This window comes from Manacus vitellinus, unplaced genomic scaffold, assembly GCF_001715985.3.
Source record: "Manacus vitellinus isolate BGI_N305 unplaced genomic scaffold, ASM171598v3 scaffold_3_pilon, whole genome shotgun sequence".
Classification (NCBI taxonomy): domain Eukaryota; kingdom Metazoa; phylum Chordata; class Aves; order Passeriformes; family Pipridae; genus Manacus; species Manacus vitellinus.
In genome coordinates, this window is record NW_021940535.1 from 34,299,245 (window position 1) to 34,325,117 (window position 25,873).

The following is a 25,873-nucleotide window of genomic DNA, read 5'->3' on the forward strand; positions in this document are numbered from 1 at the left end:
AGGAGGGAAGGGAGGGAAGGGAGGGAAGGGAGAGAAGGAGGCCCTGGGGCGGGAGGCCCTGGGACAGGAGGTTGGCGGCCGTGGGTGGGGAGGCGGGGCAGGAGCACCAGCCTCCTTCGGTCCTCTCCTCACCTGAGGGACCGCGTTGGGATCGCGGAGAGCACGGCCCGGGCGCTGCTCATAAACGGGTATGTATGTGCGCTGCTCTGGGCAGTGGTCTTCTAAGTTAAAAATACATTAAGAAAGCCAGTTTCTTCCTCGCCGATACCCCTCGTTAACAGTTGCTAGCACCTGAGAGACAAGTCTTGTTTTATGCAGCTTCAGCTTTCTTATCTTTCACTTGAAACTTGATGAAAACAACATGACATAATATTTCTGTAGAGCAGATAAAAAGCTTAGATCAGTGACAGCTAATAAAGCTAGGGCTGTACTTACACATAACGTGCATTTTGAAAGATATGTCTTTACTTGGGGATTTTGTATGGTGAAATATTTTTATTTTTATTCTCTTCTGCCCTGACTAGTTGCAGATATTGTATGTTCCTAAACTGTTGTGACCATGCCTTTGCAGCCGTACAGCAGGATTTAAGGAATTAGTATTTGATAGTAGCATTAATACTAGTTAGTCACTGTTTCTTACATGAGTAGCTTTCCAGAGTATAGTCACCACCAGCAGGCTGTGAGTGCTGGATCAACCAGGAGACCTTTCTGGCTTTTCTCACAGGAGTGACGGGAACAAGAGGAGGGCTGGATGAATTATTCTGCAGTGCTACAGTTTATGGGCCGCAGGCTGGGAATTTATCTCTGTGTGGATTATTTGCATGTTCCTAAACACTTTGTTGCAGCAAAAGGTAATACATGTTAAAGATTTAATGTGTTTTACAAAAACATATGAATGTTGGAATTTATGTAAGAACAATTTAAAAAATTTACTGTCTTTAGAGAATTTACTTACAAAACATGGCTTAAACCTCTAATCTCAAAAATTCCGGAGATGCTTTTATACAAGGAGAAAACTAATATTGCTGCTTATACATAGCACATTAATGAAAATTTAAAATATTTTTTCCCTTGATTTTTTTTTTCTGCAAGTTTTGAGCATAGTCTTGCAATATGTTTTTCTGTTCCTTAGCAGGTTTTTCTTCTCCAGGGATAAAGCCATGGCTGAAATGAGTGATAGCAACTTAGAAAAACCAACCATTATTCAGCAAGCAATGTCCTCTTGTTGTGGAGCTATAATTACTTCATTACTTGGTAAGGCAAACTATCAAGCTTGCCACAGGGAGAATCTTTACAAGTGATTACTCTTCTGTTTGACTCATCATGATGTCTGCATATATATTTCCACTAATATGTTTGGCAGGGATGTTTTTGGATAGTTCTCTTTTTTGAGTGTTTTAAAAAATGTGATTAGTTGAAATCTTTTCTGTCTCTAATAATTTTTAACCATTTCTGAAACTAAGAATAATATTTATTAACTTTTAATTTCTCTTTCTTTTTTGCTCTTGGTGTAGTTATTAATTGCTTTCTGTCTAGAAGAAACAAAATTATCAATAAAAATAATTTTCATGTTTCCTGCTGCTTAAAAATATATATTAAATAAAAGTCTACTTTACAATACAAGACACAAATCCTGCAAGGCTGGCTCCTGTGAGATGTCCCCTGCGTGTTACCACTTAAGTAGTAAGAATTTGTGCTGCTGTGATGTCTTACACTGTCAAAACCTTTTATTGTAGGGTTTGGTTTGGTTTTGTTTTTTTCTCTAAACATTGCTTTTAATAATAGCTTTTTATTACTCTTTTAAACTTCTGGATAGCTGGTGGAATTAATTCTCTGCTTCATGTTCAGTCATCTCACTGAGGACCTCCTTCCCCATGCAAACCTAAGGAGTCATTGGTTGGTTAGATTCAGCACTTCCTGTCTCTTGAAATTCCCCAAGCGAAGTAGCTCATACTTTGTATTCCCGTTAGTTTTAGTCTGAAGATAGCCTTTGGTTCTGACTTTTAATGTGGATTAAGCTGCAGAGAAACATACTATTTTCTAAGCACGATTCCCACCCCCTCCCCACAAATTTCCAAATGTTTACCAAATAGTATCTTACCGGGAACCTGTCAAATTCATAGTCTTTTTGTTCCGTCTTTATACCATGTGTCCTGTGACATTAGGTAAAGTACCAAGCAAAGCTACATCAGACTTGTGGTATTCCCAAGATGGATTTCAGTTGTGGGTACATACACACAATTCTAGTACAGTGTAAGCTGCTGGTATTCAAGAGAGATGTAGGAGAGGTATAAGAGACCTACTCCTTTCTGAAGTGCCTCCTGGAGACGAACGAAAGTATATGTGAGTGGGTAAAATGCTACTGGATAAATTTTAAGCAACTTAATTGAACTGCAGCAGTAACATTGAGATACCTACATTTAGATACTGAAAGGTGAGCCAAGTATTCACTACCTGTTAGTGAACTGAGAGGCATCAATGGAGAGCTAAGGTGTAACTCCATTGCCTGTGCACAGGAATGTTTCAGTGAGACACATGCTGGTGTGTTTGACTTAGACTTTAGCTGCCACTTGGTAAGTAAGGTTGTAGGTCCTGTGTCATTTCTGTCAACTGAGTAGGTATTTTGGATGCCTTAGAGACTCAGATGGCACTAGCTGCTTGTATGTAGGTAAATGAATTGAGCCCTTGGTCAATATAATAAGAGTGTGGTCCAGCTGCCCAGCCACTGTGGAGTTCAGCATGTCTAGGCCTGTAAAAATTGTAAGGGCTGGAGTGGAAGCAATGAAATGTTCACTGAACCTTCATTTACTTATCAACAGCCTCAGTCTTCTAGATATTGTCTACATGGAAAAAAAAAGAAAAGTACATCATGAGTTTAACATTTTTCTTTTGAATGTTGCTGTTTATTGAGAAAGAATAAACACATGAAGAATGCTGTGCTATTTTACATGCTGGAGTCCAAATTCTGATCTCATATGCCTTGTGGTATTCTACTTATAAAAGTTTAGCAGCAGAGCATAATGTAGTAAGTTTTAGCAATTTCAGACAAGATGACACAAGGGTTTTTAGATGAGCTTTGTGTTTCTCTAACATTTGATGCCTGCACAACTGTTAGTACATTAGAAAAGATATGTTTGGTTGCTTGCAAATCATACAGGATTTGTAGTTCTTTGCCTCTGTCTGATAGCATCTCCTTTTCCTCTACCTGATTACATTGTAAAACTGGTCTCTTCTTTTCCTCTGGCAAAAAAAAGGTAGAAGTTAATGATAAGGCATCTGTACACTTCTGCATTTTCAAGCCATGCAGGGTGTTTCTAAATTACTTCTGTTTCATTTTAGTATCTCCTCTTGATGTTATCAAAACTCGGCTGCAAGCCCAAAGCAATCCATTCCCTAAAGGTAAACAATATGTAGTGTATTGGGGGACACAGGCTGCTTTTTGCTGGTGTATTTAGCAGATAGTTGTCATAATGCTTTGCTCAGGTGCAGAATGCTTGCATTTGTTTCACAACAGTGAGTTTGTTTCTTCAGTATGAGTGGGGAAAAAAGCAACACATATACTGAAATTGCTAAAGAAAGAATGTACCAGTGAACAGTGGAGAAAAAGATCCCATCAATACCTACCATTTTAAACAGGCTTTTTTTCCCCTGTCTTTCTTAATATTTTCATTATGGCAGAAGGTACAACTAATACTGAGTTGAGTTAAAAAATAAAAAGCTATTAATAAATAAGTAAATATTATATCAGAGGGCTTATGTGGTCAGGATGCTATATCAAAGTTTATCTTCTCCAAAATCTAGAGATTTGTGAAATACAGAAGTCACTTGCCACTTGGGTTTTCAATACATGAAGACATTGTGCTCTCAAAAATGTGTTATTGGTCCCTACTATTTACTTGTATGCGATAAATGAAATTTAAAAGAAAAGAAGATGACTAGTGTTGCATGTTGAATGTTGAGGTGAATATTTGCAGTCACACTTGCTGTAAAGTAGGAAAAATACTTGTACCTTCTATCCTGATTTTTAGTAAATTCTAAAGCCAGAAATCTGAAAATGTGAGGCTCAAAGTATGTTTTTGTAATGACAATAATATTTTTTCAAACAGTTTCAGAGTACATGAGGCAGAAGAAATAAAAAACAAGTAGAGAGGATGATCTAGTATAAATACAGTCTAGCCTAAGATATAATGCTTCTACTTGTAATGTGGATGCTTAGGCTACTTAATAAAAATTCTGACGTCTGAAACACGTTAACAGTTAGATACAATAGCGATATTTGGGTCTTGTGCTGCTTTTAGCCTTCAGCAGATGGTAGTGTAACATAAACATGTGTCCTGGAGCCTTATGAAGGCAGTTCCATTTAGTCTGGCACTCTGGGGGTACATTTGTTCCCTTTTTCCTTTTACCTAATTTGTCATTACTGACCAAGATTATTTTGCTCCTCTGTGGCTAATCAGAGATAGATCTGTATTGCCATTATATCCAATTTGAAATTGCTGCTGTGCAAGAATGATCTTACAAGCATTAACTCTATTCTTATACACCATTTTATTAGGAAAATGTTTTGTATACTCCAGTGGCCTTATGGATCATATATGTGTTTGTGAAAATGGGAACAGCAAAGCCTGGTATAAAAAACCTGGGAATTTCAAGGGGACGTTGGTAAGAACATTTTACATGTATATAAAACTGTACATTTTTAAGTAGCATACTGTAAAATTATTGGGGTTTTTTTGGGGTTCTTCTGGAAACTGTTATTATTCCAGAGGGTCTTTGTGTGGTTACACTGTGTAGTTTATATGGTGATTAGTGATACCTTCTACTTTCTATAATAAAATATGTATTCCTTCCGTAAGATGAACAAGGATGCACAGCTTTCCTCACGGATTACTGGCTCTGATTTTATTTTCCCCACTTGAGCTGTATTGCCAATAGTTGCTGATTGCAGATAATGATTTTCTGTTACCTGCTCAGTCTTCTGTGTCCCAGTATGCTCCTGAGCTGAAGTAACAACGCAGATAGTGTTTTAAAGTTAAGTTCATGTGTCAAGTTCTCTATCTATTGAAATTTGTAGGACTGCCATGTTCCCAGACACTCGAAACCGACTTGCTGTCAGACACTGTCCTGCTGGTTCATTAATCAAGATTTTGTGTGGCTCTGCCATTAAATTAAACCTGTGATCAAGGATTTTTCAGAATTAAATTTCTGAAAATGAGATGTTAATACAAAAGGCGTCTTCAGGAGTTCTACAGTGGTTTTTTTTTAAATTAATAACTTCACAAGTGTAATTTTTTTTTTCAATTAGCTTTACTATATAATTTTAGAAAGTCAGTTTTTTATTTGACATGAATTTATGCCCATTTTTGCTGTAACAAGGTGATTCTTAAAGAGGAATGACTATAGTATCTTTGATCTCTTCATTAAAATGAGTCCCCTCTTTTATCTATACCTTCCTGTTTTGTAAATTTGTTGAAGCTGGATTATAAGCATATTAACTAACTAGTGTAGAAGTTGGGGTTTTTTTGTCCAACCACATTACGACCTTTTAGGGATTCTTTCAAAGCTCCATTTTCACTAGTCAGGTTTGTTTTGATAAATCATGTCTTTGTTTTCCCCATTCAATTTTTTACCTCAGTGGACTAGTCCATCAAGGCTGTCTCCTGTAAAGATATTTGCCCTTTTCTTCATAGAAGTCCTTTTTGTGGTCTGTCAGACTCTCTGTCTTGAGGCCCTGTGATAACGTCTGGTCTTAAGCATATTCTAATCCATCAAATCTCAACCTTTTCCCCCAAAAGTCTAAGAAAGTTAGGTATCCTAATATTAGAGAGTTTGTCTTTTTAATGGTACTTTCAGGTCATCTGGGAATATATCGGACAGCTGTAATAATAGCTGCAAGCTTCCAAGTATAGGGTATAATGTGTATACATTGCATATATGTTGTCACATTTTCTTCAGAGAAAGCAAGTATTGAAAAGTCATTAAGAATTAATTGCTATTTCATGCCTAGAATCTTTGTTATGTATTGGAAAAATATTTTAGTCAATTATTTTGGGGAAGTTTCCACAAGTTGCTGCAATGCCATATTAGTTCTGAAAGTAACTTCTTCACAGGGCATTCAGTCATGGATAAACACTTATTACTTTGGTCTTTTAAAGATGGAAGAAAATTCTTAATTTCAATCACACAAATTATTCCGTTCAACTCAGTGGAACTACTTGTGTGGTTAAATATGATAGCTAGTGTAAGCTATCTTACAATGATAAGCCACTTTAGAAACATATTTTTAAAGATATTAATTGTGTGTTCTGCCAGCTGAAATATATTACTGACTGCAAACGTTTGTAGCTAAATATTTCCTTTTGCCTGGTTACACTTTTAGGATGCATTTGTGAAAATTATTCGAATAGAGGGAATTAAGTCACTGTGGAGTGGGCTTCCTCCAACATTGTAAGTTGAATGTTTTGGTAACATGAGTTATTGTTGAAAAAACTACTCAATTATTTAGATAACTTATTATGTATATTTCTAAGTTATTTTAAAAATTCAGTCAATTCTGAAGTTACAGAGCAATCAGGTCAATCAGAAACATCTAGGGACAGTATAATTTTTGCCAGATCTCCAGAGTTTTCTGATATATTCTCAGTAGTTAAGCCGGAACATTAGAATTCCCATTGTGCCTTTTACAGGTGGTATCTTTACCATAACAGTTCCTTTGGTGGATGGAAGGGGATCACTAAAGAATGACAGTTTTTGACAAAAATGTACTGTTCTGTCTTGTGACTAATGACTTTCCATCAGCAGCACATCTGTTTCCAGATGCTCTGGTGTTGTACCTCGCTACCCTCATTTAATTCTTGTTGCCATCATCTTTATTTCAAAGAACTTTGTTGGGTTTTTTATCCTATCTGACTTTGTAGTGGAAAACAGATAATCCATTTTCTCTCTACATATTATTCATATTAACCTGGTACAGATAGAAATTAAGACCTTTATAATTATGTCTTCTTCCATAAACCAAGCAAGTAATCAAATCTAAGATGTATGTTAAAGTTGTATCTTGCAAGACATGAAGTGCGGCCCAGAAGGAAAGCAGTGGTCCACATGTTTTTGATTTGCAGACAGTGCTCAGTGTATAGACACAAGAAAGAAAAGGATGGTGGAGCTCAGCCTAGTTATTTATCCTGCAGTATGTGGCAATTTAAAAATATAAACCTTTAGGACCTGACTGTATTTAAATCAATACAGTTTTTTATTCAACATGTGTTCTGTACTCCAGCAGAAAACTAGCCTCTTGATTGGAGAAAGGTACACAGTTTTTAAGAGATTTAAACTATGGCTTGTTAGTTTTCCAAGCATGACAGTCCTCATTGTTTTTTGGTAATGGTGGTGCATGCTACATTGGTACGGACATAACACAAAAATGTAATTACCATTTTATAGTAAGATGTGGTGCTTTATCCCTACACTGAATGATTATTAGATATAGCTGTTGCTGTACACTCTGTGCTGTGCTGGAATGGAAATAGCTTGTATTTATGAATACCACATTGTCTCTCAAGTAGTGAGAATCAGAACTGTTGATTAAGACAAAAAAAATAATCTCCAATTGTTAAATAAATAAAAATTTAATGTTAGTAGTACTTCAGTAATGTTTTGTTTGGTTTCTTTATATTCAGATCTTTCACTTCCATTTCTTTATCAAAATAGTTCTGAAGCTGATGTGAAATAAATTTTGGGTAAGATAATCCACCATCATTTTACTTATAGTTTCCCCTAATGAAATGAAAACCTGGGAAATCTGTGAATTGAAACTCTGAACTGGAGGCAGTGAATCAAAGCCATGGGATTTATGCTTTTTCTTCATCCATAGCACACAGCTGGAGATTTAACTTTTTTTTTAATATATGTAAAATATCCATACAAGACAGTTGCCTTTATTCTTCTGCTTTCCTGGTATTAATTTAAATTATGTCTCTTGTATTTTAGAATAATGGCACTTCCTAATGCAATGATCTATTTTACCCTCTATGACCAACTGCGTGAAGCTTTGAAATACAGACTGAAAAAGGGTGATGAATACATTCCAGTTCTCGCAGGTTCCTTAAGCAGATGTAAGTTGTCACCTGTTTAAAGAGAAAATTGAAATACAATACCTGTATGCTGTTTTCTTGGGTTTGTTTTGTTGATTTTTATTTAAAGTAAATTTTCCGTCGCTTTAAATGAGGGATAGGAAGGAATAATGTAATTACCCAGTATTTCTTGGGCAACAAAACTCTGTAACTTGGATTAGTGTGATTTGGTTTTGCTGTTACACTTTTACTACATTTGTAATTTGTTCAAAATTTTATGTTTATATTTCTAGACTTCTACCAAATACAGTTTAATTTAAGTCTGTTCTGTCATGAATCTAGCAATAAACATCATTATTTTCTATAATGGCAGCTACACAGGTATTTATAGGAAAAAGAAAATTGGACTTCTTTTACATTTGGACTCGTTTTACTGCTGTATGATGTGAAGTGGACTGAATGTGCTTTTATATTTTCTTACTAGACTTTTCCTCATCTATTTTTGTAGAAGTAACACAAGTCATATATTTTAGGGCTTTCTTAGAAGAGTCTGATGATGTAGTTCCATATTCTACTTGTGACAACCCTGGGACTGGTTGACTGGTTGACTGGAAGACTGGTTGAAAAAGAATGGCTATTCTGTGGTGGTGTGGCAAATTGCTCTTATTAGGCTGTTCCAGATTTTAAATTCACATGTTAAACCTTATCCTAACAACAGAAGAAAAGTTCTTGGATCTAGTAAAATTGTTAAGGTCTATTACATGTGTGATGGGAGCTTGTTATTGAGTCATGACTCACTGACCACTATGCAAGCTGAAAGAGTCACTTTATTGGATACAGATGGCCTGCTAATTATTCTTGAGAGTTTAAAATAAGAATGGCAAGGGTGCTTAGAAATCAATAAAAGCTTAATGTCTAACGACTATTTTTGTTCTCAACACAAAAAAAACCTTAAACCCCAAGCTCACGTTCTTCAAATTACATTTTGAAATGCCAATTACTGAAAATTAATGTTTGTAACTACTTGAAATTTTCAGCCTATTTATGCATTTAATCTGAAAATGAGGATTCTTAACATGTTACATTGATTACAATAGGCCAGTATTGAAAAAACCCTAAACCGGGCAGTGTAGGTTCTGCGAATAGATGTGATGCTCTTATCTGGAAAGGAAACTTATTTTGAGAAGGAAAACGGAAAAGGGAAAATCGGGAGAGTTGAAAAGAATCAAATATATAAAGTGAGGTGAGATGTGACTTTAATGTTCAGGAAACATGACTATTAAATGCTGATTTGAAAAAAAGCATTTTCCTCCTTCGCAGTCAGTTCTCTCACTGTGGTGAGTCCCCTGGAGCTGATCAGAACTAGGATGCAGCACCGCAAGTTGTCCTACAAGCAGCTGTATCTGTGTGTCAGCACTCAAGTGGCTGCAGATGGGTGGTTTTCACTGTGGAGAGGCTGGAGTTCCACTGTTCTGAGAGATATACCTTTCTCAGGTATGGTTTATTTTCCATGCAGGGTTTTTGTCATGGCAGAAGATATGTTTATGCGTAACTATTTTAGTCTGTTTCTGTGCTTTTATGTAATTTTAATGGTTAGCTTTAGGAATGACTGAGATTGATTTGTTCTGTTTTGAGTGCTTTTATTTATAAATTTGCTGAGGACATGATTTTTCCCCCATTTTGAACCTGATAGGGTTCATTGTTACATTCCCTTTCTCTGTACTGTCTGTTACTTCTCATCTGTAGCTTACACAATGACTGTTTTGAAGACTTTGAGTAGGAAATTTTCTTTGTAATAGGTATACTGGCTATTTTCTGATAAACATCCTTTATGTAAGTGTTCTGTTACTTAATTTTGAAAACATCTACAAAGAGTGACACTGTAGTGTCTTCAGGATTTTTTTGAATAAAGATTAATTAGTTTCTATAGCTGCTCCAAAAATCATGAAGGTAGAGCACCACTCATTAGCAAAGCTCCAAAGCTGGAAGCCTAGAAGAAAAAAAGTCTGATTCAGAGCATAACTAGTCCTAGGGCTCTCCTTAAGATAGAGGGGACAAATGTTACAGGGGAGACTGATAATGCACCTGTTAATGCCAATGGTAAAAGCCCCTGTCTCTTTGAGGCCCACTTTTGTCAGAGCACTTGTGGATCAGACGTCAGTCGTCCTTGAAGCTGTTTCTGTCATTTGGATAGTACCAGGAATAACACCTTTGAACACCTTATGTTGCCCCAGAAAAATTCTTCTAACCTGTTTTTGAAGTCAGAGAACCTTTGAAATATTTGACCTGCTGTCTTTGTTCTCCTACTTCAGTCTTAAGATAGTTTGACATTTAATTTAATTTGTGTTTCCAAGCAATCTAGTGGACCAGTCATTGGTGTGGACTGTTACGGGATTTGAGCACATTTGGATGTGTACCTGGAGTAAATTTTAAATTGGTTGTAAACCAAACCAAGACATGATAAGTGTGGCATGGTTATGATATTTAGTTAAAAATTGCAATTAAGTGAGTAAACGGAGTTATTCAAGCTGTATTCTTTTCAGAATGTATAATACTCTTGTGTTCTTTCACTTAGCTACTGGGAGGTGATTGAAAATCATGATTGGAATGTATTTCCTGTTTCAGGATCCAGTTCTTTGATAGGACTTAATTTAGCCTTCTCTGATAGGGAAGGCTTCCTTACCTACAACAGCATGGTTTCACTAAGGCTAAAGATAACTGTCAGAATTCAGAGAACCTTTTGTCCAAAGTGCTTCCTGTTCAATATTTATTTTTTAATTTACTTATTTTTCTTCTCTGCCAAACTCAACTTTCTCTTAGGCTGTTCTGCTAAGACTTGTAAGGGAACTCTCAAATTCTTCATCTAATCCCTGTTGTCTGACTTCAAGTAGAAACTCTTGTTCTCTTACTGATTTTTGTCTGTAACAGTGTGGTTGCAGCTTCCTTCCCTCTGCTGCTTTTAACAGAGGGGGAAGATCAGAGCACTGTGAGGGAGTGCACAAGGAAGAGAGCACTAAGGTGATGTGTGTGTTCTTTTCAGGCCTTTTCAGACTCTTGCGTCCATGCCTGCTGTTCCTCCACTGATCCAAAACATGCTCATCTATTTTAACTCAGTCTCCACACTGCTCTGGCATTCACTTCACAGTCAGTGGGTGCTTGTCTGTCCCCAGTACTTCATAGGTGTCATGGGATGCTGAAAAGGTAGAGGCACAAGTTAACGTACAGCTACTGCCTTATAGCTACTGCCTTATAGCTTGAGAACTATTGTTAAAGAGCCAAAAGTGAGCAGGCAAGTAGATGCATGAGTAAAGGACAGTGTATTTAAAAAAAATTAAATGCCACAAAACTCTGATTTTATAAAGGTAAGGGTGTTTATTGCTGCCTAATATCTCTTTCAAATGTGTTTTCTGATAATTTTTTTCTTATAAATACTCTTTGTCTGTTATGATGAGCTTCCTTAGTGCATTTAATCTTAGTTCTTAAGTTTGAATGATGTCCCCACAGCATTGCAGTCTCTCGTATTCTTACAGTACAGTTTACAGCTTTTCTGCAGGCAGCTCAAGTTAGCTATCTCAAGAATTAAAATCAGTGTAACAATTTGTATTGAAAAAGCCATTCCTCTGTGAAAACAGTCGAGCAGTACAACGTCTTAAGCAGCACAGAGTAATTAGAATCCCACTGTGTTCGAGCCAAGTGTTCATATGCTTCAAGCATGTTCCTTGGGATGCTAGCTAGACTGAATAAAACTTGAGCTGTGAATCTTTATAAACACAAGAACTGGGTTAACAATAACACTTGAGTCATTCTTTAAGTAGTGTGGCAGACAATGTAAATATAAAAGATATTCAGGGAAATGAGTCCTGTAGGTGCTTAAGCAAAGTTTTGGATTTAGATAATTTATATTAAATTAGGGGTTTTGTACATTTCAGTAGTAGGTTTTCCTCAAACCCTGAGAATGCCTTCTGAGATACTACCTACTTTTGCTTTTGCGAAATGATTGAGGCCAGGCACATGTTCTGGCAGTCTTCGTGGCAAGAAAATACTTTTTTCTGCTGGCACAGCCTTCAGAACTCAGTGCTGACCAAGGCACAGTTACCTTTCAGGATGTGCAGCCATCATTTGAAGTATTTACTTGCCATAAGGAATTACTCTGTAATTGAGCCTGGTAGCATATAGCTTGGAGTTTTAATTAGAAAGCAGAAAGAGTGCAGTTTAGTTCAGCAGACAGTCAAAGAAACAGATGTTGTTCCTAAAAGTTGTTTGCCAGACTTGTCTTTGACAGTCTTCACAAAGGCATTCTCCTCTTAGTTATTCCAAGGAGCAAAATTGTACTTTTTGGTTCTCTCAGAGTTAAATTTTACACTCTGTCCCTCAGAAAAGTATGAAGCAGTCCTGAGCAACCTTTCATTTTGCATGACACGCATTTTTATAGAATTAGTGAGATCGATGAAAATGTGAATATGCCTGAAAACATAGTGAATAATAAGCCTACACTTTAATTTATGTTAAATTGAATGTGAGTTTTATAGTGCTTGGTTTAGATTGTATTAAGATAGGGGTTACTTGAGGGAAGGACAAAATGATTAGGCTAATTTGTATTATATTAAATTTGGGATATGGAGATAACGGCAACAGGGCAATCTGTCCATGGGTTAGCACAGAGGACACTTATTATGTTTTCAGCTCTTGTTTCTTTTGGCTTCTGTTGCCACAGTAGAATTCTTACATCTGTACTTGATGAAAGGATTTCTGTATTTTACATAAAAATCTCTTGTAATGCAAGTTTATTTTTTTGTAATCATAGCAATGTACTGGTATAATTATGAACGTTTCAAGAAGATGATGTGCAAGCAAGTTGGTGCACATGAACCTACATTTCTTATTGCTTTTACTTCAGGAGCAGCATCTGGCTCTGTAAGTATATAATTTCTAGTACTACTCTTTATTATTATCACTAATAAACTATTTAAAAGAGGTATGATTTTAGGTGATTCTCTCAGAAATTTATGTTTTGGGGCACGTGTACTTTAAACACACATGGCCTGGCATTCAAGCTGATTAGATAAATCTGAATAAATTACAGTGTTCTGACATACAAGACTTAATACTATCATGTGCTTGGAATATGGATCTAGTTTTCAATTGTGTGCACTCTAATTTAAAAATTTAAATTTAATTTTGTTTGTGCACTAACATAAAATTGTTTTCTTTTCCTGATAGATTGCAGCTGTCATAACTCAGCCATTTGACGTAGTGAAAACACATAGACAGACTGCACTTTGGGAGAGTGAGACCTTAGAAAGTAAGTCACTGGTAAGAATAAAAAAACCTACAAGGTTTGGGAAAATTAGTGTTTCTGAAAACTTAATGTTTGGGTATATAGACTTTTGGTCGGAATTTTAAGGTTTTGTCTCTTCTCTGAAGTTTACCTAAAAATTCTGTCACTCAGACCTTTTTTCTTCTCCAAATTGTAATATCCCATGAGATACTTTTTATCTCCTAGGACAATACAATATTTCATTAATGGCTTGGAAAAAGGAAAAGGTGTGAGTTCAGTACAATTGAGCTTGAAAAGATAGTATACAATTGAAACAAATAAATTCAAAACTATTACATTTAGGCAGACCAATTGCAAATTTAAGATGTCCCTGCTTATTGCAGGGAGGTTGGACTAGATGACCTTTAAAGGTCCCTTCCAACTCAATCATAATTCTATGATTGAAGTAAGTTATATTTAAATAGGCAAAAAATTAACTTCCTATAAAACATTCAGGTGAACAGTGATCTATTGAAAAAGACTTTAAAATAACATGATAAAATATTTGCACATTCACTACCACTTGCTCTTCATAACAATATTCTTTTGATAAATATTAAGGTAGATAAAGAAAGCACTGTTCTCAGGTTGTGTATTTTTTACCTTCTTTTCATGTTCTTTCAAAAGAATTATTTTTGAGGGCATATTAGTGAATGTCCTAACATCTTTAAAAGATGAAAGGGGAAGTTTATGTTTTGTTCTTTCAGTAGAGCACTGCTGTGCTTTATGCAAATTCGAGTTGTATATAAAAACTTTTTTTTCCACTGCTTGGGACCTGGACCAGTGAGGGACTTCCATTAACTTAAACAAATGTTAGATCATGACTTTAAGATTACAGGCCATTAAAAAGGCTGAGTACCTGAACAGTTTCTGCTTAGAAACTAAGTGCTCACTTTTTGGCATGAGGTTTCATTCTCTCAGGTAAATTATTTTCTTCTAGTGTAATTCTTGAAAAAACACATCAGTGTTCCATTGCAGAACAGAAAAATATCAAAAAAGCTTTAATTACCAATAGTTATTGTGATTCAGTCTTTTTCTTGTGCTGATGAATGTAAGAATTCATTGCTAACATCACTTTGAAACACGTGTGGCTGCCATATATTTATTAGGTTGATATTAACCAGATTAATATCCGTTCAAAATTTCATTATGGTTATCTTTAATTTGTACCAGTTGAATTCTTTCCAAATCCAGTTACTGTTAGAGTTGGACACTGACTATGCATCTACATATCGTCTCTCCGTGGCTGCAAAAATATTTTGCAGTTTCTAAATGCTGTGGGATGTTCCTGATGAATGTATTCTATGACACTGCTTTAACTTTCATCTAGAAAAAAGATTTCTTGGCCACTTTCATATGTCAAATCAAAGAAAGCAGTACATAAAATAGCACAGAAAATTTCCTTTGTTTAAAATAATTGCATATGTCTGGAATGCAGATTGCTTCTGGATGCTGCTGCTGTTAGGTTGCTTGTGGTATGGGATTTAGCTCTATAAGGGACTTCAATCCACATCTCTTAGAGCTATACTTCCTTAAATATAAATCTAGGGGAGATCTGATTTTTGTAAACTTAGATGTAATGTGTAGTGTCCTAGCTTAACTATTATATTCAGTCTTACGATTCATTTTTATGATAACAATTCTCAAAACTTGCTTTTGGATTCAGTTTACCAGAAAAGCAAGTTCTTATTTAAAAGTCTGAATTGTGATGATCTTTTAGCTGCATGTGTAAGGTGTCATGGAGAGGGAATGGCTCATTTGAAAGCTAGTTGACTTTTTTCACTGGATTTGTATTCTGGTAAGGAATATTGTATCTGTTCATATATCTTACTCCAGGTGTTTCTACAAGCTTTTCCATCTCATGCTGTTTTAACTTGTGTATTTGCATACTGTATGGATTTAACATACTGTGTAAATAAAATGGATAAATAACAGAAAAGGAACTAAACCTAATAATTACATCTATGAGTCTCTCTGATTTCAAAAAATATTCTTGCCTGGCAATGTATGGATTCCTTGATTCACTGTTGTCTTGTACTATATTAAGTTCCACAGAGGGACTCTCCATCAACCTGGGCGGTTATGAGGAAAGTTGTCGCTAGCAATGGGATTACTGGATTATTTGCTGGTAAATCTTTTCATATCTCTAAAAAAAAAATTGGAATAGAGAGTTTTTTAATCATTACCAAGTGATTACAGATGTTAACATGCATAAATTGTATATTTCCATGTAATATTTCCACCTCTGTGAACACTGTCAGTTATGGAATAGTTTGTATATATAAAGCAACAGACATGCATATATCCAGAGAGAATTTTGGTAGTCTTTTAACAAGTTACTAAGATATAGCTGTTTGAGATGGATACAATTTATCTTAAAAGCAGAGGGGCTGGGTTTGACAAGTATGTCTGTATTGGCAATGAAAAATGGTGCTAAAAGATTCAGTTCAGAAAATGTTTTTTTTCAAATGTAAAAAAATTACTGATTTCTTAAGCTTTTATTGATTTCTTAAGTTTTTCAGAAAGAATTGGTGCAAAGAAAAATTAATAGTTTGTAGGTTTGCAACCAACAGGATAGAGGTTTTTCTGAGGAAGTTTCTTATATGCAGTTTTTAGTCCTGTGCTAAAAATCTTAAAGCAGACATTACTATTGTGGCATCTGTATTTAGGAATAGCCATCCTAACTTTTGTTCTTTATCTCATACTAATTTCTGTACTCCACCTTTTTGGTTCTTTCTGTCTCAGAAACAGAGTTTAAGCTTTTTTGTCTCCCTTCTTAGTCTTTGAAGAAGATGCATTATTGAGAACCCAAAAAGTCTGAAAATGGAATAGGTATTTTGAAGAATTTACAGAATAAAATACTGTTATGGGCTTGTGAAATACTAGGCTCAGGATAGATTCCATCTATCTTAAATAATTCTATGATACTGTCCTATGATGCATTCAGCTGAAGTCCAACTTCAACACAGTTTTTTACAGAGGACTGGAAGATTTGACAATTATATTAGTATTTGTTTGTTTGCTAGATGGGAGTAATTACGTTGAATATTGTATAATATTTCAGACATTCAGGGTCATGCAACAACCATTCTCCAAGAATTTTTTCCTTTGGATTTTCTGGCAAACTAGAAACATTATGTAGGATATTTGTTAAATTTTTATGTTTAAACAGAGGGAGAAATGCAATCTTGACGTATATTGAGTTAATGATAATAATTAATGAGTTAATAGTTTTTAAATTTTCCTTGTATTTTCTCTCATCTCTACTTCTATGAGTGCACCCCTCTTACATGACTTTCTTATTCTCACTGAACCTATCAAGGTTCTGCACAGTTCACTTTGTAGCTGGTATTGTTTCAGTTCCTCTGAGCCATTCAGTAAGATATGATGAAGTCACTGTGAACACCCCATTTAGCTGTGTAATTCCTTGATTTATTTTATTTTTCTTCTTGCAGGGACTGTCTTAAAGACTGTCTTTTAGTAGTTTTGATAGCTGTGGCAAAGATAATTTTTTAGCCCTGGACTATGTGCTGATCAGCATAGATATATCCCTGACCATCCTGAGGACCCCTGGTGGTCTAGTAGTTGGGATGTGGCGCTCTCACCGCCACGGCCCGGGTTCGATTCCCGGTCAGGGAACCCCTCCGGGCAGATGGAGCCCTGTAAGGCCATCCATCTAAGAGAAGGTCACTCTAAACAAACCTACATCCTGAGGACCTCGCTACCACCATCCGAGCTCGCTCGGCCCCGGCAGATGAACCTCAGGATTAAAGGGTGGGCTCAGTTCAGCGCACACATTGTGTCTCACCTAAAAAATCCACTGCGCAGGCTCGAAGGGTAATGACCTTTCCCAAATCTTTGTTCGCAAAGACTGGCCATGATGATGATGATCCCTGACCATCCTAAGATATCTTTGCCATTTAAACCCTGCATATTTAAAGAACAGAAAATAAACTCTCAGGAATACTTTCTGATGTCTTTTTCGAATCCTGGCAGCTGTGAGCACTGCCTAATGACCTAATTCTTGGTACTAACTCAAAACCTCTTTGTTGTCCCTGAGAGGTTCAGCATAAAATATCATTCCTCCTTCTTTTCAAATTATGGCTCAATTGTATCAGGACTTCCTGTCATCAAGGAGTGATCATGGAGATTCCTGAGACCTCACGAGGCTTAGGAGTCTTTTCCATTGAATAACCAAGTTGCCCTGGCCAGAAAGGAGGGTCTTTGAGAGTTGACAAATGTGATATGAAAGACGAGAAAAGTGACATTCAGCATTGGAGCAGAAGTCCCCCATTGTTACCTCATCCTCAAAATGAGGATTTCTTTTAATTCTTAACATCTTTCAGGGAATGTTGCACTTCTGGAATGACCAGAAGGGTCTGACTCCTCTCTGAGGTAATTGCCAGTCATTTTGGTAATTCGCAATGGATTTAGCCAGATCACTGAATATTCTCTTGGAGAATGTAATGGAATAATTTTTTACAGATCTGTAGATATTTGGCAGCAGCTGTCAAGGATCCTGCTAGATTTCTGTCAAAGGTTTCCACTTGGTGTGCTCTGTCAGAAAGAAAAGATTTGGTTTCCCGGAAGCTGGAGTTCTTGCATTCTCATCCATTGTGTCCTAAGTAGCCATAGAAGGCAACTTGTGTTTCTAGTTGCCAATATGGTAATTAAAAAAGAAGGTATTGTGATAGGTTAAGTATACACTGTTCTCTCCACCCTAATTTCCTCTCTGCAGCTACCAGATACTTTTTGTGGCATATGCATAGAAATTTCTCCAAAACTAAACTGAATGTCTCTCTTCCCTGGGCGACCTTTGGGGTGCACTGCTGTGGGTTCAATTAGTGCTAGGGGCAGCCTGCAAGGTGGAGCTGGAAGAAGCATTGCTATCCTAATGGGAAGGTCTTCTTGGCTGCAAAGCTTAGCATCCCTCAGGAATTCAGGTTTTAGAAAATTTGCCTTTCTATAAGAACATTATTGAAATAAAAAAATTATCAAGTCTTCACTGCTTAAAGATTACTGTACAATCTTTAGATTATTCTATATTGTATCTACTGTCCCTCAAGAAATACAGTATTGTAGTTCTGTACCAAAGCTGAGCCTTAGACCAACTTCTGTGTAGAGCAGTAACACACTCAGACTACAGCTGTTAATGTCTCTTATGTGGCGCTACAACGTTACTGTAACAAATGCTACAGGACTGGTGCCACAGCTCAGGGGCTCAGGAGCTTCAGACCATGGGACTCACACTGAGAAACCCTGTCTCCTGGGGGCTGGTGGGGTCCATCTGTCAGAGAAGGAGAAGAGTATCTTTAGCCATAGGCTTGCCCAGCTGGTGAGAAGGGCTTTAAATTAAAAGGGGAGGGGAACCTCAATCCATCCCACTCTCACCAATGTGATGCCAGTACCCACAAGAGAAGTCCAGAGCCTGGAGAGGGATCACAGGTCAGCAGGTGAGCACCTGATGACTGGAATGTTGAAATGGAAGGATTTAGACTCCTTAGGAAGAACAGGCAGGGGAGAGGAGGAGGGGGTGTCACTCTCTGTATCAATGACCAGCTGAAGTGTATGGAGCTCTGCTTGAGGATGGACCAAGAGCTTGTGGGTCAGGATAAAAGGGAGAGCAGAGACAGGTGACGTTATAGTGGGGGTCTGCTACAGACTGCCCAACCAGGAAGACTGAGCAGCCTTGCACTCACAAACCCTGTCCACATGGAGGTCTCCAATCACCCTAATATTTGCTGGAGGGACAACACAGCAAGGCGTAAGCAATCCAGGAGATTCCTGGAATGTGTTGATGAAAATGTTCTCTAAGTGATGGAGAGGTGCTATGCTGGACCTTGTTCTCACCAACAAGGAGGGGCTGGTGGGGAATGGGAATCTCAAGGGCAACTTTGGCTGCAGTGACTGTGTAATGGTGGAGTTTAAGATCCTCAGGGCAATGAGAAGGCTGCACAGCAAGCTCACTACCTGGAACTTCAGAAGAGCAGACTTTTCCCTCCAGGGCTTTGCGCCATCGTACTCTACCAAGCAGATCCCTGGAGAGGCCAGAGAGGCCCAAGAGATCCGGTTTATATTCTAGAATCACCTCCTCCAGGCTAAGGAATGATGTATCCCAACAAAGAGGAAGTGAGACAAAAACTCAAGGAGGCCTGTATAGAGGAACAAGGAACTCCTGGACAAAATCAGACACAAAAAGCAAGCCTATAGAGGGTGGAAACAAGGACAGGTAACCTGTCATAGAGAAACTGTCCAAGCAGCCAGGGATCAGCTTGGGAAAGAAAGCTAAAGCTCTAATAGAATAAGTCTGGCCAGGAATGTCAAGGGCAACAGGATCTGCATATTTTAGAGCACAGATGCCAGCAGAATGCAAGACACCACAAAGTATCAGTATTATTAGCCAACGTGGGTGGAATTTAGTTAATAGATTAGGATACCTACATGTAGGTCTTGACACGTGAGTAGCAGAGTTTAGAGGTGTTCTCTTGATCAGCCAGTAGTTTAGTTCAGTTGTCCACACACAGCTTAGGTGACCAGGGGCAGACTGCCTGGCCTCTTGCTGCTGTTCCTGAGCAAATCAAGTTTTCCACCCATGTCTCATCTGCACTAGCTCCCCACAGATGTCCTTCTGTTTCAAGTGGAAGTAAATGGCTTGCTGTGTGTGGACAAGTGAATTCAGCCTTATTTTCCTCTCTGTAGGTAAACTTAATCACTTTCTAAACTCCATTGACAAGATCACAGTTGACTGTAATGAGACACATTTGACACTTAAATTCTATCATTATACATTTGAACAGGATTCTTCCATTTTAGTAGAGGTGCTATAGGTTTTAAGAGATAGTGGCAAGGGAACCAGGTTTTTTACTTAAGAGTTGGCTTGAAGAGCTGAGCCATAAACCTGTATACCAGAGGGTACAGCCCAGCATGGTACTTGAGCCCTTTCCTCCCTGACTTTATACATGTCAGGATTGGGGGCTTCATGAACCTCTTTTTTCACACCTGAGAGGTCATAAGCCTCTGCCTGTCCCACATGAGCTTGCACTGCTACTTAGGGGTGGGCACAGCCTGCCCTTGGGCCACCTCTTCTCTGCTGGAGCACAGGAGCCCTCCAGGTCCAGGTATTCCACCTGCATGGAGAGTCAGAAGGGGCAGAGACACAACAGTTTTGAGGCAGGCAGGCCCCACAGGATGGCATAGCTGAGCACATAAGGTTATTACTCTGGCAGTACCTACAGCCAGTAAATTTAATATTTTGAGGAACATGGACACATACAATCCGAGTTCTACACTGATATACTGTGGTATCAATGTATTGTGACCAATAAATTGTACTACAGCACTTGGTCTGAAAACAAATGATAGTGAATACCTTCCTTTCTCTTCTGGGCAGGTATTATTCCACGGCTATGTAAAGTTGCTCCTGCTTGTGCCATAATGATCAGCACATACGAATATGGAAAATCTTTCTTTTCTCACTTAAATGAAAAAATGAATCAACGTCCTTAGTTCTCCTTCATCCGATTGTATGAAGTCAAAGTATATGGTGAAAGTTGTGCCAAATTTTAATCTGTGAAGATGTTTTCTAGAATTCACAGTGAATTTCTACCATTACATTTGGTAACTAAATACAACTTCATTTTTAACTGTTTCATGGAGGATAAATTAACTTTTTTTATTAAGACTAAGAAAATACACATCACCCTTAAACTACCATTGAAGATTCTGTGACTTCTCTTGCAGCTAAAGAGGAAAAAGAAAGGAAGGAGGAGAAAAAAAACAATTTAAGCCTGGACAGAGCAATGAAGAATAATGACTGCCACCGTGTTAAATTTTTAGTCTGGATATTTAAAATTAATGTTTAAAAATGTTTTGGGCTTCCAGTTGTATGATATATTTATTTCTCAATATGGAGATTGATACAGAATGAATTCGATAAATGCTTATTTATTCTTGCTGCTTGATACTTGTTTCATTCTGGGCATGTTTGTTGTTTGCAGCTCTATATTTTGTGTAAGTGCACATTATAAAACAGCTTCTTTTCTTGTTTATTTTAAATGAAAAATTCCCTATGTCAAAGTGGAGAAAATACTCATGGTCATTTGAAACCAAGAGAGCTTAGTGACTACAGTGATAGGGACTGCAGTGGCTTTTGTTTAAGGTAATACTCTTAAAAAATTAAAGCACATCCAGGCATTGAAGACAACGACCTGTACAGGTGCTCTGGAGAAACACTCCCTCACATGTTTTTGGGAGGTGCAAGCTGTCACTGCCATAACACTCCTGGGCAGGGCCAAGCCATACACAGTTTTTATGGGATCACCTGTCTTGGAAGGCCAGATGTGCTGGCACAGACAGGTGTTTCCACGCCTCTTTGACTCAGCCATGCATCTCTCTGAAGGGAAGAGCATATTTAGTTTGCTGCTGTCGATGCAGCCACTGTCTGCACAGTGTGCTGCACACTCGTGCTATGAGCAGCTGCAGCTCCTCACTTGCCCATAGGTACTTCAGTTACTGAACCAGAGGTTCCTCTGTATGATTTCTTTTAAATTATTTTTTAACTACCTTCACTCTACCTCCCTTTTTCCATGCATTTTCAATGAAGGGGTTGAGTTTTACTTTTTTGAGTATTTTAACAAAAAAATGTGCTGATGCAAAAGCAACTCAGTATTCAGGTCATTAAGACACTGACAGACATTCAGGTGTGCTTTACCCAAGAAATGGACTTCAGTCCTATCCTACTATGAAGAAGGTACCCCAGCATGTGTTCTGTCTTGGTGAAAATTCATCACATGCTGAAAAATGCTGCAGTTGTAAAGACATTAGGTACCATGTTACAGCATACGGTGCAGGCAAGAGGTGCTGCCAGAGGAGATACTAAACACTGTTCTCCCACTGTGACTTTTGAACATAAATTGACAAAATAAGGCCTAAGAGAAAAGAATAACAACAGATTTTGGATGACACTGAATGACTTCCAGTAACAAAACCACACTTTCCCCATTTTGCAAGAAAAGAATTTGCTATAAGCTCACTAATACTGTAATTTACTGAATGGTCTTATTTTATCTTGCATGATTAAAACAAAGACAAAAATTTGTAACTTGTGATGATACAAAATGTTTAATTTACATGCAACATTTATGGAACGTCAAGGCAACAAAACATACAGTTTTGGCATTTTAATTTTTTTTAAATGATTAATGTTTAGAACTGAGAAAGACACACATAACTGATTTCCCATGCACAAAACCCAGAAACTCAGTGGTGTCTGACCACATAAAAGACTTCAGTTGAATGACACATGAATTTCACACTACTAGCTCCAAGAAAAGAGCCATCAGTGAACATGACTGAAGATCATGATTATAGCCCCCTCCAAAATACTGATGTAATGTGAGAAGTGTTTAACAGCAAACAAGACCCATTAAATCACTGTACCCTGATGTAGAATGTTAACTTGTGGAATCCGGATTCCCTCATTTTATTTATAGTAAAAATGCATCTCTAGTTTACAAATTTATATTTAATAATGTTACTCAACTGCCATGAAAGAACAGGTGCTTAATGTGATAGCAAAAAAAAGTTACACGAAGTAGTGGGCATTCTGACAGTGTATGACAGGATTTAACTGTCAGTTTATTACAGAGAAATTAACTGGGTGGGCACACAAGGGCTTTAAAGAAAAGATCTGGTAGACTTTGCTAAAATGCTCTAAAATTCTGCATTAAAACAGCATCAGTAGTTGTGTACCCTGCCATGGATGCAGTGACCTCTAGCAGCATGGACTAGAGAGTTGAGGATATGTATTTTGAACCTCCTCCAGCTAAATCCAACAGTGCCATAAGTTCCAGAGATGCACAGCCTATACTTACAAAGGCTACATTCCCTGTAGTTTCAGTAAAGGTAAGAATGAATCCTGTTTCTTTCAAGCCCATCCTATGATGACCAGTTTTTAGTAGTAGTGCCAAGATACCATCACAAGAGGCAAATCAACTAAAACTCTACAGAAGGTAGTGACATACTGTAAACACCTAAGAGTAAGCAATAATTAAAAATCTGTCCTGTATTGCAGCTACTCATGTAAACAATTTATGAAACTTCTTTGGCACAAAAAAGCATTTTCCCTAGCACTTATAAATACAACATACTTACATGCATTTAACTTTTGTTTAAAAAGTTACTAATCATAGTGTTAAGCATTACCTTGATTAGCAAAGTTCATAGATAAGATCATATCTTACAAAGAATTAAGAATATAGTTTGCAATTCAAAAATTTAGTTGCAAACTTTGAAACTGTAGGGTGATTTGGAAAGTTAGTTACAATTAAAAAATGTCTCCTTTTTCTTTTTTCCTATCAATAATTTAAATCAATGGCAAGTAATTTGAGAAAACGGACTTGAGAAGTTCTGCTGTATTATTTTACCAAGAAAAATACCTATTGCACTCCTACAGGGATGAGAAAAGTCTTTAACATGGAAATACAGCCATTACTTTGTTTTTGTTTCCCCTTTTTCACTCTCCTTGGGATCTTGCCAAAAAACACAGAATTCAAACTTCCCAAGGTGCTAACCCCACTATCCTTAGTCTCTATCTTTCCAGCAAGAAATTTCTCATATAATGTAAGATTATCTGTAACTCAGGTCACTCAAAAGCATTTAGTGAGTTTCCTCACCATTTGAAAATTGCTAAGTATGCTTGATTTATATGATCAAGTTACATTTGTTATTCACATGCAACTTCAAGAGTTTGCAAGAGTGTTTCAGTGTGATTCTTCAGTGCCATGATACTAACAGGAATGCAAAACCTAACACTGAGTCAACTTGAGAAAAGCTGTTGATAGGTTAAATATGCTGTTTGAGGTCCTACACAACATACACAGATGAAAAGCTGGAATTTTAGGTAAATATTTATTTGCCTATAAAGACTGGCATTAAGGATTCCCCGTCTATTCTGCAAGAGTTGATAGATATTTAAAGCACTGCAGAAAAGTACAGTGGCTAGAGCAGGGCCAGGCCAGTGCAAGGAGAAACAAAGCTGATGGCAATTTAGTAGGGGACTGTTTTCCAACTTTCATTTTAAAAATCATTCATAAGCATCGGATTATACATTCTGTACCTGACAAAGAGCTTTAAATAAATCCAGATTAAAATAGAAAATCTGAAAAGTCCTCTGGGGGAAAAAAAGGTGAATGAAAATGGACAGAATTTGTAAATTACACAGGTAACCAGGAAAAGAAAAAATAAAGCAGCTTATTTTTTAACTCAGAACTAGCAGTCTTCATTGCAAGTCATTTAATGGAACATAAACCAAATGCATACAACACAAAGCTCTTCCTTCTTATGTGTATCTCAAGATGGTGTTAAGCCTGGACTTGTCATCTCTGTTGTGGGACTTGCAAGGTATTCACTTGATTTCAGACTTGTGAGAGACTTGTAGCTTGCTACTGATGTAAGAGAACCACAAAGACCAAGCAAAGATGGAGTGTCTTCCTTCCCTGTTAAGAAAAACAAGAATTAAGCTAATAATTTTTACAGCACAAGATAACAGAAAAAAAAGAAATAACAGAAAAAAAAGAAATAACAGAAAAGGCAGTTTCATCTACACTATTATGAGTTACATACTACTGCTTCAGCACAGGCATGCTTCATAAATGCCATTGGGAAGACACGTAATATATGCCACACCTTCCCTGTGCAGGTGGTACAGAGATCCCTACCTGTGGTTGGGCTGTAGTCAGTCTCCTGCAGAGGCAGATCCAAAGGCTCCACTGACTACACAGTGAACTGAAGTTACTAATTCCAGCACCAGTTCATTGTATATAAATTGTTCACTGTATATAAATGGAAGGCAATTGTATATAAAGTCCATTGTGTATAAATGGAAGTGACATTACTAATACAATGTCAGCACCAAAGATCTAACTTTAAATCCCACAGAAAGGAGTAGAATTAACTGGATCAGGATCTATTTCTATCAAAACAAGCATGTTTTGTTTTTTAAACCTTGGTAATTTGAAATGCATTAGGCTCCAACCACTGGAAAATGCCACACAGTGCAGGAGTAGCAGTGCAAACATCTGCCCTGTCATCCAAATACAGCTGACAGCTAACATGAAACATACCCATATGAAACTGCACTGGACAATTTCTCTGTTTATTTTATGTCTTCTCAGAATACCCGTTCTACTTACTTTGTGCTAACTCTGCTAATAAATTACATTATAAAGAATTACGAAGTAGTGTGAAAATTTAACTTGCAATCATTTAGTTAAAACTGCCATATTGAGAGTTATACCAAAGATACCACAGCAGGATCACTGTGTCTTACAAACTACATTAAAACTTAAGTGCTAATGAACATCACTGATTTAGAAAGGAGATGGTATGCTACCTTTAAAGACAGTGTTGAAATCAAAACCTAAACTATTATTACCACTGGTTTTGCCGCACTTTAATTTTCAGAAGATAAGACAAAGCATAGCTTCAA

At 37.1% G+C, this 25,873-nt stretch overlaps 2 protein-coding genes across 3 annotated transcripts in view; one reads left to right on the forward strand and one right to left on the reverse strand.

The window, feature by feature from the left end:
- The first annotated feature begins 3 nt into the window (after positions 1-3).
- SLC25A40 (solute carrier family 25 member 40) lies at positions 4-21,229 on the forward strand. The gene is made up of 12 exons (XM_018075695.2): positions 4-188; positions 1,151-1,254; positions 3,340-3,399; positions 4,556-4,662; positions 6,380-6,447; positions 7,987-8,111; positions 9,390-9,563; positions 12,874-12,983; positions 13,290-13,371; positions 15,434-15,514; positions 20,777-21,003; positions 21,127-21,229. Exons 2-11 carry the CDS (start codon positions 1,161-1,163, stop codon positions 20,890-20,892), a joined length of 1,017 nt encoding a protein of 338 aa, XP_017931184.1. The 5' UTR covers positions 4-188; positions 1,151-1,160; the 3' UTR covers positions 20,893-21,003; positions 21,127-21,229.
- A 1,168-nt stretch (positions 21,230-22,397) lies between these two features.
- RUNDC3B (RUN domain containing 3B) overlaps positions 22,398-25,873 on the reverse strand; it is a 43,943-nt gene continuing 40,467 nt past the window's right edge. Inside the window, exon 8 of one of the 2 annotated variants that reach the window (XM_029961794.1) lies at positions 22,398-24,881. In XM_029961794.1, the coding sequence (XP_029817654.1) occupies positions 24,736-24,881 (146 nt within the window). In that variant the 3' untranslated portion in view covers positions 22,398-24,735. The remainder of the gene's footprint in view (positions 24,882-25,873) is intronic. The other variant, XM_029961795.1, reaches the window with a different exon arrangement.